At 37.8% G+C, this 17294-nt stretch overlaps 2 protein-coding genes across 3 annotated transcripts in view; one reads left to right on the top strand and one right to left on the bottom strand.

Moving 5' to 3' along the window:
- Positions 1-606: 606 nt before the first annotated feature.
- On the bottom strand, positions 607-5366 carry dus4l (dihydrouridine synthase 4-like (S. cerevisiae)). 2 transcript variants are annotated; one of them, XM_066704934.1, is made up of 7 exons: positions 4853-5366; positions 3932-4057; positions 3312-3433; positions 2448-2565; positions 1979-2101; positions 1351-1577; positions 607-1198 (listed from the first exon to the last, which is right to left on the bottom strand). In XM_066704934.1, exons 2-7 carry the CDS (start codon positions 4009-4011, stop codon positions 954-956), a joined length of 915 nt encoding a protein of 304 aa, XP_066561031.1. In that variant the 5' UTR covers positions 4012-4057; positions 4853-5366; the 3' UTR covers positions 607-953. The 2 variants fall into 2 exon arrangements, with proteins under 2 accessions (XP_066561031.1, XP_066561030.1); XM_066704933.1 differs by having other exon boundaries at positions 4644-5365.
- cog5 (component of oligomeric golgi complex 5) overlaps positions 5362-17294 on the top strand; it is a 93066-nt gene continuing 81133 nt past the window's right edge. The window contains exons 1-6 of the mRNA XM_066704928.1: positions 5362-5446; positions 5632-5724; positions 7164-7303; positions 12183-12240; positions 13437-13491; positions 13667-13736. Of these exons, the coding sequence (XP_066561025.1) occupies positions 5676-5724; positions 7164-7303; positions 12183-12240; positions 13437-13491; positions 13667-13736 (372 nt within the window). The 5' untranslated portion in view covers positions 5362-5446; positions 5632-5675. The remainder of the gene's footprint in view (positions 5447-5631; positions 5725-7163; positions 7304-12182; positions 12241-13436; positions 13492-13666; positions 13737-17294) is intronic.

The raw sequence follows: 17294 nt of genomic DNA, 5'->3' as shown, positions 1-17294 counted from the left end.
GAGAGCTTGGACAGCACATCTGGAAACCCCTGTCTGCCTTGAAATTTGTGCCTGGGAGAGACCTTGCTGATACAGTAGAACTATCTTGTGTCTTGTTGCTGTGCTCAGTCTTGCCATGGTGTATGACTTTTGACAGTAAACGGTCTTCAGTAACCTCACCTTGTTAGCGGAGTTTGGCTGTTCCTCAACTAGAAGAATTGATGCCGTTCTGAAGGCAAAGGGTGGTCACATCAAATATGGATTTGATGTAGATTTTTCTTCTGTTCACTCACTTTGCATTTTGTTCATTGATAAATATAATCTATTAACATGTCTATTTTTTAAAGGATTCTTACTTTACAGCATTTTTTTACACCTGCCTAAAAGTTTTGCACAGTACTGTTGTTTAAATATCTTTTGAGAATGTGTAAGGCATTTCTTATAATAATGAAGATAATGAGGTGTGTGTACATATATGATGTATTTGAAATAAATTTCCATTTTCAATGTATTTGACAAGACACATTTAAAAGACCTTTTCAAATCACTCCATTAATTGCCATTAGAAATAAAGCAATGGCCAGTTGATAGGTCAGGAATCCAAACAGTACAACCATTTGCAATTGATCAGTTGTGGGAAGTATTTATTTCATTTTTCCACAGCCATGAATTAAGCAATTGCAGATTGCATTACATAAAACATAACAATTTAGGAAGTCAGAATAATTTAAAGCATTTGCGCATACATTTTTAAAAGTATAATTTCTAAATATTATGTTTGCAAATACATTTCTAAAGGTATTTGAAAGACTTAACCAGGACTCTGTCCCACCACTATGGGCATAGTAAATGTGCCAGTTTTATCCCCCCATTATAAAAACAAACTTTAGTCAAAATAGTGACCATTTTAATAAAATTCAATGTATACAAAAGCTACAAAACAACATTTTGATAATTACTCCTGAACGATATAATTAACTATAAGTCTCATTCAAGTAATCTACAACAGCAGAGGTGCTTGTGAGGGCATTGAAAACAGTTTTTTCCTGTGGCGAGGTAATCCTTTCCATCATGTACATTAAATGGTGATGAAAGCAGGTAAATGGCGTTCCGTGCTCTAAAGCAATGTCTACCCAATCCCAGATGCACTGCAGGGGGGTATCACCATAACCAGCAAACATCGCTGGATTGGCAAGTAAACCTCTTGCTGCCATGACCCCTGAGGAAGGGGGGACAAAAAAAAACAACTTGATAATTCATACATTTTAATCAGTCTGTGAATTATACACAAATAAGTCATCATAGTTATTATACAGCCAATTATGATTCACAGTAATGTCAGGATTAATTCATTAATTCACGGTAACTTACCATCAGCTTCTGTCATCTGGTGAATCAACTCCACATCTTTGATATTCTTAATATCACCATTGGCCACCACAGGGATAGATACACTGTCTTTGATTATCTTAATTGCATCATAGTTCACTGGCTGATGGCGCTCCTCTGCTGTCCTCCCATGGACCGTGATCCAGGACACGCCTGCTGCCTCTGCCTTCTGACACAGGTCAACGGTGGACCTTACATCCTGGTGTATTCTAGTGCAGCGAGTGAAGGGGACAAATTATGTAATTTACTTTTGTTAAGTATGGCTATGGTGTCATCTGGTTTTCATTCCAGCTGGAGATCCCAACCTTTCAATCAATTAGACATCCGGTATTATTTTAATGTATAATATCAAACTGAAATAATTGTAATATTTAATAATAATAATAAAAAATATGCAATATGCCTGCAACATCATTTGCAATCTGTAGATCAGTATTAAACTCATTCTGTCAATCAGCTGAATTTCCATTGGTCTTTATTTATTATTGTCAGTTTAAGGGCATTTTTAAAATTCTATCCTGTCTTCGTGTCCAAGTGACTGTGGACTTATATGGCCATTCCACCCATTAATTTTGCTTTGTATAAAAAAAAAAATATATATATATATTACCTTACTTTGATGGAGACAGAAAAACTGGGATTGTCCACCTGGTTACTAACCAGCCTCACCATATCACGGACAAGCTCCGGCTTGTTTATTAGACAGGCACCATATCCCTCTGCCATTGCCCACCTGTAATAAACGCACACAAACCAAAGAAGCTCCATCATGCGGTCACCTGCACCCATCCCTCAATTTGTGCATTTATGTGTTTTGTCAATGTGTAATTGTTGGTTAACCATTAACCAGGTTGAGTTGCAGATATAATGCGATGAAGTAACAAACGGCAGGAACATTAACAAAAACTAAATCATAGAATACTGTTTTTTTTTTTCCCTCTCAAAGTGACAAGAAAAGACAGATGGGTCAAATGTTTAGTTTTCTTTTGCATTTTTTTTGCTCAATTAAGATGACCCTCAATATCAGTCGGAAGACTACGAGTCCTGAGCGCTGGAGACGGGTATAACAGATGATTGACCTTTGTGGACAGCCACAGTTCAAATCCACACCGTCAGAAAAAGGGGAAACGATACAAGCAGCATCAGCAAGGGTCTGAGAGTCCTTCGCAGCAAACTGCACGATCAGAGGGCGGTCAGCTGTGGCACAGAGGAAACAAAATTACATTTGGGAGAATAAGACTGAGGCCTGGACCAAATCAAGAAGTTGACCTACCCCCAGAAATGCAAACTACAAACTTGTACCCTATGATGTTTTTATTTGTAAATAGCAGAAAGCAGCTAGCAGAAAATAAATGTAACCATGAGTGGGTACAAGTGTGGAGTTCGTAATTCCCTAGGTGGGCAGTGCCTTGACCAGGCCTAGGTCTGCACATTCCGAAACGGATGAAGGAGAAAAATAAAAACAAGTCCTGAGGTTTGAGATCTTGGGATTATAAAAGAGAAGCATCTGCTAGAGATGCAGACTTGGAGTCAATTCCCTTTGTTCAATTCCAGCTCTGCCAGAATTCAGTCCAGTGGAGTCCAATTCCAAATATATCTGTAAGCTGCAATACACTACGGTCCAAGCATGACTAGAATAGCAGCAGGAATGCAAGGACGAAAGATGCTTTTGAAAATGTAGCAATACATATATACACACACACTATATATATATATATATATATATATATATATATATATATATAACAGATCACATGACAAAATCTGAGTAATTCATAAAGGGACCCTAGCACTTAGACATCAGATATGTTTTGATTTCAATTACAGTTCCAGAATTACAGTGGTACTACAGTGGAACTGTATTGATCCTTCATGTAAAATGGACATAATTAAGTTATAATATTCATGTAGATATACCAAGATATCAGTAGACAATAGTTTACCTTGGTCTGTTGTAAATTCACTGTCTCTAGCTTTGACAGATCTTATGAAGTCAGCAGCAACTATCATTGGGGTGAAGCACAGATTGCAGTCATACTTCCGAACAAGGGTTCGAAAAGCCAACCTTAAAAAAAATAAAATACAACAATAATACAATGACAATGCTTGCTTAAAATCCAACTATAAACTGGTTATATACTGACAAAGATCTGCAATAAATAGAAATGTTGAGGAGTCTATGGTTTAACAAAATATATTTTTTTAGCATATATGCAAGTGTGCAGGTACTTTATAATTTGTACCATTGACTTTTATTATCCGTCACCGTAACATTTTGGATATGTGTATGTTTTCTTTCTATCTTACCCCTAGTAAACTAACATTAAGTTACATGAATTATCTTTGTTCAAAAACATTTTTTACACATGAAGTGACATTTTAGATTTTTTCCAAATATGTGAATTAAGGTCAGTATCTCTTTGCTGCACTTTTGTTTATCTCAACATGCACTGAACATCTCATTTGAAATCTCATTCAGTCTCAATGTGTGTTCCACAAAGATATATCCCTGACTGTGTACATGTGCCTATGAAAATCCCTATGCTCTGAAAAGTTGACTTACTTGGAGTACCGTACCATTGGGGCACAAATTTTAAGAACCTGTCCATTTTGAAATAAATCTGTTACAGTCTTGCTGTCCATAATGATACAAATGTCCACCCCTGACAAGCAAAGAATTCTTTATAACCTGTAAGAAGCAAAAACATTACATATCCTCAGAACTGTGTAGTAACACTATTTACAGTACAACATTTAGTTTACTTAAGAAAAACTAAATCAGTGTTAGAGTAGAAAGGGAAATGACACCAATATCAACACATTAAACACTTAAAGAGTTTGAATTACATTGTAAGGCATTACATAATTAAGCTAACTAATGTCACACAATCTTAATTAAAAATTAGGAAATCAACTGTGTACATTCAGTTGGCATTTATGCCCAGCTGTGCAGACCAGAGGGAAACTGGTGCATTATTTTATCACACACACTAGAAATGGTATTTGTAAGGTTCGTTTGACACTAAATATTTGGCTATTCGATCCATACTGTTTTTTAAGCTCTACGTTTATTGCTCTAGTATATATTAGAGTATATATTTCCAGAGATTACTGCTTTATTGTGAAAAGAGTGACGATTCTAGCTGGCTGAACTGAGGTGACAAGTGTAAACATTGCACAGCAGTCCACCCATTCCCTGAACAATTTCTAGTCTGTACGTGTCCTGTATGGCAAGGTCTGTAACATCAACAATTAACCCATCCTTCCTTACTTACCTTTACTATAAATATTTCTAAGACACCGTCACAACATGGTTTTGCTCTGATCATCATACAGGTTCAGCTTCATTTAGACTTAATTAGAATTAGACTTAAAAAAGATACACAATACAACTAACAATCAAAATGGCAAGCAGTCTACATGCGCACAGAAAGCTGTATATTAGTATTAAATATAATGAATCGTTACACAAATACTATCTTACAAATATATCCACCGCGAAAAAGTCATAGCCCTATTTCTTTCCAAGATGGCTTCCAGACATCGGACAATTTCGGAATGATTCGTCAATTTCCGAATCTCATGGTGGATTCCGATTGGTCCATTGTCCATTCCACGCATGCTTGACGCAGAGTGCGTGCAAAGCTGTGGTGGGCAGTTTTTGTATTTCACTGTAGCGAAATGATACATTTGATTCAGTTCAATCTAGTGAATCGTTTGTAAAGATTCGTTCATTTGATTCACTGAATTCTCAAACGCAACTACACAAGCGAACCTAATTCATTTGGTGAAGTCCATTGCTTTCGATCCAATTAAGTTCGACGGTGTGTTTAACAGGACCACTACAAAATCCTACATTTTGTATTTCACAAACACGCAATTAAATTTGGCACATAAATTTACCGAAAAAAAAATAAAGAAAATAATCTGAAGCGTTAAGGCTAATTAAATCCCCACAATGTTGTGTATATCTGCACTTTCAAATTGGTTACAGATCTTTTTAGTGCGCAGTTTGTTCTCACGCAAGATGGCGGACTGAAAAGCCATAACCTATCTACATACGTGTCTATCATCTATGGTAATTTGCCACCTGGCTTCCGGTGCCTTGTTGAACGATTATAACCTTTCAACTTTGACTTCCTAAATCGTGATATTAAATTAAGTCAAATATATATTTTTGATGTTTGTGTAGAAATGGGTTACACTGTAAAAAAGATTCAGAGAACTCGCCAGTAATATTGGGATTTGTACTGCACCACACAGGCGCTGGATTTCTACGTCGGACGTATACAGTGGCATTCGCCAACATGGAAGGAAGTAAAGAAGCACAGTCAACAAATGAACTTTTAAAAGATGGTAACAACATTTACTGTGTTTTTTATTAATTATATTTGTTCGTTGTATGCATATTTAAGTTCTTGATAAGTTGTCTTTGGGTTTACGTTAGCTTAAAGCAATTTAATACGACGTGATATAGGCTAAATGTTATAATAATATGAACACAAACCAGTTTAAATCATTATTAGTTTTCTCTAAATATTTTTTTTAGCTCTAGAATGCATATATTGTCACGTCAAATAAGTGTGATACATTATTATTTTAAATACATGCTTTGTAGTTTGAGTTCAATGATAATGATTACACAGTCTACTTGCATTTCATTTGTAAATGAATTATTCAATGTAACATGTAAACAATATGAAATGGAAACGATATTTCTGTACAAATCCATTCTCATGTTGCAGTAAAAAAAAGAAAGAAAGATTGGATTATCATGCTGATAATATGAGGTGGACATGGGAAGGATAAACTCCACCAATGCGATCACAGTGCCAATATATCATATATATTTGCTAAATCCTGGTGGATATTCATATTTATTTTCCAGCCGTCTTAAGGGAACAAGAGTCAGTAAATGTTGGGGTTGCTACATGGTCGCACATAATATAACCCCCGGTGTATCCATTTGCGCTGTCTAAATTGAAACAGACGGGCAGCTAATGCAAACATGGTCGCAACGCCCTCTGTTGTGCACAACGCGGTTATACACACCGCAGAAGTCTGACTTTTTGAGTGTTTGCAACACCTGTTGATCAGCAGTGGCTCAAGGATGAGTGCACAGAAGTTCATTTGTCACCGAGGGTGTTGTAGTGATTTTGTAGGGTTTGGACTCAGACTTTGAGACGGAACAGAATCGTAACGTTATCCTTTCATGAAATAAATTAATTATGAATACAAATCGGATAATTGATTTAAACCATTGTAAAAAATGATTTGCTTAATTGCAGTGTTGTACTACTTAAGTGCACAGTTGTGCATTACGAAAATAGGCAATCATAATTATATATCTATAGTGTGTGTGTGTATATGTATATGTGTATATATATATATATATATAATATATAGTCTAGAGCAGTGGTTCCCAAACCAAAAGTGGTTCCCTACCCTGCTGGTTTTTGTTCCAACCGAGCTCTCAATTACTTAATTGAACCCTTAAATGAACTAATAATTTCCTAAATCAGAGACTTACTTATTTTAAACAGTAGGGGTTTTAAGTTAAGTATAGAATTATATTAAAAAACGTATTGAAGAAACAACTATTTTCTTACACAATTTAAAAAGTAAAATCTAAGCAGATTGTTACTTCAATTAAGGTTCCATTAAGTAATTGAGAGCTCGGTTGGAACAAAAACCAGCCGGGTAGGGGGTCCCACAGGACCGGTTTGGGAACCACTGTTCTAGAGTATTAGACTTTGTGTACAGTCTGATATGATGCGTCTTTTTATCATTTTCAGAGTGCTATACAGATTTTTGTAATGAAGACTTTGATGTCAAGACCTACACTGCCCAAGCTATTCACCATGCGGTCATAGCAGAACATCTAGCTAAACTTGCGCAAGGAATCAGTCAGTTGGACAAGGAACTTCATTTACAGGTATGTACAAACATGCAATAAAGTAATTTAGAGGTTAAGTACAGAACATAGTGTCAACCTGTTTCTTTTCACAGAATATTGTGGAACCTGTTTTCTTAAAATACATAAATAATTAAAAAGTAGCCATCTTAAATGCTAAAATTATGTTTGCCACTGAGCACAGTTCTGGATCTAATGGACAGAATAACAATTCAATTGAATTAATTTGGTATGGGAGAACATTTTTTGTTAAATTTTTATTTAGTTAAAATTACCCTTCTTTTAAATAACCATTCATATCCAACAATCTGCTCAATTCTTTAATGTTCCCATTGTAGGCTCTTCTTAGAGCACCTTTGCTTTAACTATTAAAGAACGGCCAGCCTGATGCACAGATGTTATCAATAATTGGAATTTGACAGAACAATTGCCGCTCAATATTATGCTTGTTGTTATTATGCTTCGATGCACTAGAAATACACCAAATGATATTAATGTTCCCCTCCCAGGAAACAAAAATAAATACTGCATCTATATGAACATATTCGAAGTGGACGAATTTAAAAAGGAAAACGGTGATCACTATTTGATCATTAAAGGGTGAAAATACTACTTCTGATGTGACACACTGGTTCTCAGAAATCTGTATCTGGAGAAATTAATCAGAAATGAGTTTTTCTGAACAGGAAGCTGACAAGCCACTGAACTGTTGGATGGAGTTCCACATAGCTTTTTTATAAAACATAGGGCACTGGTGCAGACACACTAGGAGAAATTAAGGTCAGTTGTAAATGAGAAAAGGAGAAAAACAGGAAGTCTATACTGTGCTCCAAATGTTCTTTACTAGTCCTGTCTGTTTCTCTCTCTCTCCAATTACTTCTGTTGTCTGTGGGATACCGTTAAGAGGGCTGGTAACCCATAATGAAGCCTCCAGTTGTCCTTTCTTAATCAGAACATGCTTGTTGTTTAACTCTGTTGCTGTGAGGAAACATGCAGGGAGACATTCTCCAGCTGTGCTCTGCTGTCTCTGTTTTTCCCGTCATTCTTTACTTAACAGGGAGCCAACCAGGAACCTTTGATGCGCTGTACAGTCATAACTTTTTACTTGGATCCTCCACACCAAACATCCGCTTATTCACTGATTATTGTCCATGATATAAGACTGGATTCTCAAATGCAGTGTCAGGCTATATTCCGTTTCATTATTGTTCTATAGAAATTAATTGGTTTCATCCTCAAAACATTGTTACAACTAACAGAATCAAACTCAAATTAAATAATGGCGATTAATAATTGTCATGGCCAGCTCGTGACAATTTTCAAAGTACAATTAATGAGGCAACGACAGGGGCATGTCTGTCAATCAAAACTCAGTTTATGGGCCCCTCCACCTCAACCTGTCAAGACCATTTAGCGTCAGCTCACACACCAGTGTCTGCCACAATCCTATGTCATTATAAGGGTGGGCTAGAATATTGTCAGTGCACTCCAACTAAAGTTAAAATGGGAGAGTGAAGGATATTTTCTTACCTTCTAGTACTTCTTCAATTTGCTGTCTTTCGGAGACTGAAGCTGGCAGAGATACGGTGGCTCAAATTTGTCATGACGCTCAGTGAAATTACTGTTTGTAAACATAGACATGCAAATGGGGTGTGTAGGTCACTATGAAATCCACGTTGCGGAGAACACTGACAGAATCGCGGAATTCGGGGGCTTTGTTCCGTTATACCAAACAGTATAACTAGTTACTATCCAAATAAAAAATAAAGGTAGTATGAATAAATATGAATAAATACACAACACAAACTGAGAAACATAAATATTGAAAAGACAGATTTGCAAATTACAGTGAGGGAAAAAAGTATTTGATCCCCTGCTGATTTTGTACGTTTGCCCACTGACAAAGAAATGATCAGTCTATAATTTTAATGGTAGGTGTATTTTAACAGTGAGAGACAGAATAACAACAAAAAAATGGAGAAAAATACGCATTTCAAGAAAGTTACAAATTGATTTGCATGTTAATGAGGGAAATAAGTATTTGATCCCCTATCAATCAGCAAGATTTCTGGCTCCCAGGTGTTTTTATACAGGTAACGAGCTGAGATTAGGAGCACTCTCTTAAAGGGAGTGCTCCTAATCTCAGCTCGTTACCTGTATAAAAGACACCTGTCCACAGAAGCAATCAATCAATCAGATTCCAAACTCTCCACCATGGCCAAGACCAAAGAGCTGTCCAAGGATGTCAGGGACAAGATTGTAGACCTACACAAGGCTGGAATGGGCTACAAGACCATCGCCAAGCAGCTTGGTGAGAAGGTGACAACAGTTGGTGCGATTATTCGCAAATGGAAGAAACACAAAATAACTGTCAGTCTCCCTCGGCCTGGGGCTCCATGCAAGATCTCACCTCATGGAGTTTCAATGATCATGAGAACGGTGAGGAATCAGCCCAGAACTACACAGGAGGATCTTGTTAATGATCTCAAGGCAGCTGGGACCATAGTCACCAAGAAAACAATTGGTAACACACTATGCAGTGAAGGACTGAAATCCTACAGCGCCCGCAAGGTCCCCCTGCTCAAGAAAGCACATGTACAGGCCCGTCTGAAGTTTGCCAATGAACATCTGAATGATTCAGAGGAGAACTGGGTGAAAGTGTTGTGGTCAGATGAGACCAAAATCAAGCTCTTTGGCATCAACTCAACTCGCCGTGTTTGGAGGAGGAGGAATGCTGCCTATGACCCCAAGAACACCATCCCCACCGTCAAACATGGAGGTGGAAACATTATGCTTTGGGGGTGTTTTTCTGCTAAGGGGACAGGACAACTGCACCGCATCAAAGGGACGATGGACGGGGCCATGTACCGTCAAATCTTGGGTGAGAACCTCCTTCCCTCAGCCAGGGCATTGAAAATGGGTCGTGGATGGGTATTCCAGCATGACAATGACCCAAAACGCACAGCCAAGGCAACAAAGGAGTGGCTCAAGAAGAAGCACATTAAGGTCCTGGAGTGGCCTAGCCAGTCTCCAGACCTTAATCCCATAGAAAATCTGTGGAGGGAGCTGAAGGTTCGAGTTGCCAAACGTCAGCCTCGAAACCTTAATGACTTGGAGAGGATCTGCAAAGAGGAGTGGGACAAAATCCCTCCTGAGATGTGTGCAAACCTGGTGGCCAACTACAAGAAACGTCTGACCTCTGTGATTGCCAACAAGGGTTTTGCCACCAAGTACTAAGTCGAAGGGGTCAAATACTTATTTCCCTCATTAACATGCAAATCAATTTATAACTTTTTTGAAATGCGTTTTTCTGGATTTTTTTGCTGTTATTCTGTCTCTCACTGTTAAAATACACCTACCATTAAAATTATAGACTGATCATTTCTTTGTCAGTGGGCAAACGTACAAAATCAGCAGGGGATCAAATATTTTTTTCCCTCACTGTACATTGCAAGTGCTTTCATTGTTATAAAGTTTCCGACTTAAAATCCCAACTCTAAAAGGAGCATTTGAAATACACTTTTTTGATTCAATACATATTTTGAAGAACTATATATAAATGAATCTGTTTCAGTGTTATTGTTGTTTTTAAGTTTTACAAGCGTGTGATTTCAGTGGTGTTGTGTGTGGAGGTTCTTTGTCAAAAATACCAACATGAATGTCTGGCTTTAACGATGATCGCATCGGAGCTGCAATGTACACCATTTGTTTTAAAAACAATTCTTAAATGGAGCATAAGGTATCCCGTCAATTTGCAACACAATTTACATCACAAGCTTTTAATCACAAACAATAAGGTCACCGACAAAAGATTGTCATCAACAAGCTTTCTATTGGAAATCACTAATTAAGCTGTGCTAAAAACAAATAGCGCTGTAATAAATAATACATAACAGATACATTACGTATTCAATTCAGTAGCTACATAAATAACACCTGATCACTTACTGTCTCATTTGATTTAGATTGAATACTTCGTTGTCCTACAAGGATTCCAAAACAGACGTTAATTAAATCCTACTTAGCCACGGTAGTGTTTTCAATCTCACCCCTTTTGATCGATAACTCCGGCTCCATGGTTGTAACTGCAGGCTTCCTATAGAAACTGTAGAACTACAGGCATCACTCTGTCGGCTTGTTTCCATAGGGTGTGTTCATGTCGTGCAGACTTGTGTCATTCAGCACAGAATTTTACCATTTAGTCAATGCTCAGACTTTTGTCTGATTCGTGTGACATCAGAGCTGTGAATACAAACACAGTTCTTAGCATAACAATACTAAATACTGAAACCAAAATAGCCCACGATGATAAAAAATAGATGAAAAAATGCCCTAAAGTATTTTCTGGTTTATAGGCTATGAGGATTCTAACTTAAAACTAAACTTCATTCTCACAGCAGGATTCAACATCACTAAACAGAGAGGCTTCATTGGTTCATTAAAAATAAAAGGTGGTGTTAACAATACATTTAAAAAACAAGGAATTTGTTGCAAGTTACAGTTCAGATGGTATTGTAACACTGCTACTAGGCATCAGGGGGCCCCACGCAATTGCGTGGTTTGCGTGTTGGGAAACCACGACACTGGGCAACAGGTAAGGTGAATCATTATTAAACGAAACAAAACAGATATTCTTGTCCTAAGAGATTATATATAAAAGCCTTATTTTTGCATTCAACTATCAGAGAAGAACTCCAACTTAATGAGAGTCAGGTTATCACTGTTTCACTGAAGATCTGTTTATATGATGTAAGATTTCACAGCATTTTATTGCTGGAATTAGACAATATTTTGTAGGTGCATGGTTTAAAACTGGTGCTCTAATGAAATGCAATGATTACTCTTTGCCCTAGTGTATTAAGGTGACTGCAAGTTTCATGTTTCTTTTTTTTTTTTTAAGGTGGTGGCGAGGCATGAGGATCTTCTAGCCCAAGCAACTGGGATTGAATCCTTGGAAGGTAATTGAAGTACATTTTTTGGGGGGATCTGACTGGGACACTCAAGGACACTTACCTTTTTGTATCTTAGGTACTCAAGTATAGTTTTGACTGTGTGCTTCAGATCATTTTCATGCTGAAAGGTGAATTTCTGTACTAGTTTCAGCTTTCTTTCAGAGTGCAGCAGGTTGTCCTTCAAGGACTTTTGTATACTTTGCTCCATTCACTTCCCCTCAGCCTCTCTGATCAATCTCTCTCTTGCTCAGTCATCTAGTTTGGAGGGACGGCCTGATTTAGGTGCCATACACCTTCCACTTGTTAATAATTATCTTGACTGTGCTCCAAGGGATTTTCAAAGCCTTTGATTTTGTTTTTATACCAATCCACGGTGCTCATCATTGAGTTTTTGCTTTGAAATGCCAGCAGAGGGAACCTACAGGAGATACTGAATTGATTCTGAAATCATGTGGCTCACTGAAATTTAAAGCAGGTGGAAACCACTTAACTTGTGGTGTGTGATTTTGAAGGCATTTGCTTACTGAGCTAATTTAGTACTGTTAATAAAATTGGGGGTGGACACATATATTACCAATCTATTTCAGTTTAGATTTTTAATTAAGTTTCTACAAATTTCTAGAATATTTTCACTTGGAAGATGTGGGGTATTGTTTTTAAATGTTATGCTATAAGGCAACAAAATGTGAAAATGTTGACTTTCTGTAGGCACTGTGCATATGTATGTATGTATGCGCTATAACCCAACACACAAAAGTGCTGTATATTCTGTAATTTATCAGATAATTTAGGTAAGGCAAACGTTTACTTGGTATTTCCAATAGGTGGTGCTGTAGCCACAGTATGTCTCTTCTATATGATTGATTTAAATGGATACAATTTATACCCCTGGTTTTCAGGCGGACCTTGCTGCTAGTTTTCTTGGTTGATTGTTTATTATTCGTGAGAAACTAAAAAAACGTGGTGGTTTATGAGAATATGAGCACTAGCTGGTCAGGAGATTGCTCAACCTGAAATCTGTCCTTTAGCGATCACTGTGATGAAGAGACCAGGCAAAATCACTTATGAACTCATTAAATATCTATTCACTGTTTAGATTTTAATTTTTTAATTAGTTTTTTTCTGTCTTGTATTTACCAAAATCAATGTATTGGATTTCCCCCCCTCCTTTCCGATCATAAAATGCCTTTTTCTGTTCACAGGGGTACTACAGATGATGCAGACAAGAATTTTTGCTTTACAGGGTGCTATTGACAGGTAATATCTTGAATTTATAATGAAATATCACTGCCATACATTAACTGTAATATAAAAAGGGTGTGGATTTTCTGCATGTAGTCCCCCTTCTATTTGGTGCATTCTGAGCTGCACAGATATAATTGTGTGTTTGAATTGAACACTAACACTTCTTTATTTTTTGTTTTTTTTACAGGATCAGGAACAAGATTGTTGATCCATACAATAAAATTGTTGCTCGCACAGCCCAGTTGGCAAGATTGCAGGTATGTCATCCTTATTTCATAATTTAAAAAAAATATGATGTTGAAAGGTAGCCCAGATGACATTTTATATGTGGATTAAAATCTATTTAACTTGTTGCTAAGATTTAATTCAATGTTTTGGATGCTCCCTTTGTTTTGGAAGGTAGAAAATCCCCTTGGCAGAATTTATGAGATTAGCCTTAATGTTTGCTGCAGCGCTGGTATTCTTTTACATAATCTTCATTTGGTTTCAACAATAGTAAAGATATGCCAACAAATAAAATATGGGGCAGTCGGTGGGTTGGCAGTTCTGAAGGCCCGGATGAGAGAGGAACGTTGCGGCATGAGCTTTTATGGCATTTCCACAGCTGACTTAAATCAGCCAAAAGCACAATTAAACTCTGGGTTCTTGCTGTTTCTGTTAATGGAAAACCATTTTGCTTCATTTTCTGTTCATGTCTAGATTCAGCAGCTGATTAATTTCAGCACCTTTGTCATTTGAACATATGGATTAGATGTGAGACACAATACTCACACCCTGATCATATTTTAATGGGCATTTCGTTCCTGAGATTTAGCTTCCTGTGTGTTAATTAAGTATCTAAATGACACTTATGTTAAATGTACTTGACTACAGTATTAATTATAATAATGTATACTTGTATAACTAAATATCTAACTGAAATCCATTATAATGACTATGACTAGTTAATACCAAAAAACAAACAACTTACCATTAATAGTACTCTATACTGCTGTGTTTGGGAACTCTTTACTGATCTACTTTATTGTACTACGTTCCAGGCAGGAAGGTTTACAAGAAGGTACAGGTTTCTGATTTAATGAATTGAAAAATGGAAGAAAAAAACAAGTTTTCCAAATAGAGTTAAGATTAAAAAAGAAAAAAGAAATGTGTGTGTGTGTGTGTGTGTGTGTGTGTGTATATATATATATATATATATATATATATATATATATATATATATATATACACCGGTCAGCCATAACATTATGACCACTGACAGGTGAAGTGAATAACACTGATAATCTCGTTATCATGGCACCTGTCAGTGGGTGGGATATATTAGGCAGCAAGTGAACAGTTTGTCCTCAAAGTTGATGTGTTAGAAGCAGGAAAAATGGGCAAGCGTAAGGATCTGAGCGACTTTGACGAAGGCCAAATTGTGATGGCTAGACGACTGGGTCAGAGCATCTCCAAAACTGCAGCTCTTGTGGGGTGTTCCCGGTCTGCAGTGGTCAGTACCTATCAAAAGTGGTCCAAGGAAGGAAAAGCGGTGAACCGGCGACAGGGTCAATGGAGGCCAAGGCTCATTGATGCACGTGGGGAGCGATGGCTGGCCTGTGTGGTCCGATCCAACAGATGAGCTCCTGTAGCTCAAATTGCTGAAAAAGTTAATGCTGGTTCTGATAGAAAGGTGTCAGAACACACAGTGCATCGCAGTTTGTTGCATATGGGGCTGCGTAGCCGCAGACCAGTCAGGGTGCCCATGCTGACCCCTGTCCACTGCCGAAAGCGCCAACAATAGGCACGTGAGCATCAGAACTGGACCACGGAGCAATGGAAGAAGGTGGCCTGGTCTGATGAATCACGGGTTCAGGGTGTTGACTTGGCCTCCAAATTCCCAAGATCTCAATCCAATCGAGCATCTGTGGGATGTGCTGGACAAACAAGTCTGATCCATGGAGGCCCCACCTCGCAACTTACAGGACTTAAAGGATCTGCTGCTAACGTCTTGGTGCCAGATACCACAGCACACCTTCAGAGGTCTAGTGGAGTCCATGCCTCGATGGGTCAGGGCTGTTTTGTCGGCAAAAGGGGGACCTACACAATATTAGGCAGGTGGTCATAATGTTATGGCTGATCGGTGTATAGAGAGAGAGAGAATATATACAGTACTGTGCAAAGGTTGTAGGCGGGTGTGAAAAAATGCTTTAAAGTAAGAATGATTTCAAAAATAGACATGTTAATAGATTTATCTTTATCAATTAAACACAAAGTAAGTGAACAGAAGAAAAATCTACTTCAAATCCATATTTGGTGTGACCACATCAATTCTTCTAGGTACACTTGCACACAGTTTTTGAAGGATCTTGGCAGGTAGGCTGGTCCAAACATCTTGGAGAACTAACCACAGCCTCAGGCAGCCTCAGTTGCTTCTCTCTCTTCATGTAATCCCAGACAGACTCAATGATGTTGAGATCAGGGCTCTGTGGGGGGCCATACCATCACTTCCAGTACTCCTTGTTCTTCTTTACGCTGAAGATAGTTCTTAATGACTGTCGCTGTATGTTTGGGGTCGTTGTCATGCTGCAGAATAAATTTGGGGCCAATCAGATGCCTCCCTGATGGTATTGCATGATGGATAAGTATCTGCCTGTACTTCTCAGCATTGAGGAGACCATTCATTCTGACCAAATCCCCAACTCCATTTGCAGAAATGAAGCCCCAAACTTGCAAGGAACCTCCACCATGCTTTACTGTAGACTGCAGACACTCATTCGTGTACCACTATCCAGCCCTTCGGCAAACAAACTGCCTTCTGCTACAGACAAATATTTCAGATTTTGACTCATCAGTCCAGAGCACCTGCTGCCATTTTTCTGCACCCCAGTTCCTGTGTTTTCGTGCATAGTTGAGTTGCTTGGCCTTGTTGCCACGTCGGAGGTATGGCTTTTTGGCCGCAAGTCTTCCATGAAGGCCACTTCTGACCAGACTTCTCTGGGCAGTAGATGGGTGTACCAGGGTCCCACTGTTTTCTGCCAATTCTGAGCTGATGGCACTGCTGGACATCTTCCGATTGCGAAGGGAAGTAAGCATGATGTCTTTCTTCTGCTGCAGAAAGTTTCCTTGGCCGACCACTGCGTCTACGGTCCTCAACGTTGCCTGTTTCTTTGTGCTTCTTCAAAAGAGCTTGGACAGCACATCTGGAAATCCCTGTCTGCCTTGACATTTCTGCCTGGGAGAGACCTTGCTGATGCAGTAGAATTTAATTTTTCTTCTGTTCACTCGCTTTGCATTTAGTGAATTGATAAATAGACATGTTAATAGATTATATTTTTGAATTCATTCTCACTTGACAGCATTTTTTCACACTTATCTAAAACTTTTGCACAGTACTGTGTATATATACATTATATATATATATATATATATATATATATATATATATATAATGTATGAGAGAGAGAACAATGTGAATAAATTAATTATAGAGGAGATAGTTATAACATAACCAAGGAAGATTGAGTCAACTGCCACTGTTTTTTACAGCTAGCTGTCTGCAGCAAAATATTTTATACATAGAATAGAAGAGTTTTAAAACTGATGCTGATTGTTATCGGAATTGTTTTATTTTTATTATTTAATAAAACTCCCCAGATGGTATAATGGTAAAATTGAATGTGTCCTTTTGGGAGGAATTAAGTTACACTGTGTTTGAGAATGTGTGCAGCCATCAACCCTTCCAAATGCAATAAAACAAAAACAAGTTGTTTTAACACTAAAACAAGGAAACAATCTTAAAATATTAGACTGCTAGCCTCCAACTTTTTTTTCAC

Source organism: Amia ocellicauda, chromosome 5 (genome assembly GCF_036373705.1).
Source record: "Amia ocellicauda isolate fAmiCal2 chromosome 5, fAmiCal2.hap1, whole genome shotgun sequence".
NCBI classification, from domain to species: Eukaryota; Metazoa; Chordata; class Actinopteri; order Amiiformes; family Amiidae; genus Amia; species Amia ocellicauda.
Note: the sequence above shows the minus strand (reverse complement) of the source record. Positions and strands in the feature narration are given on the sequence as shown.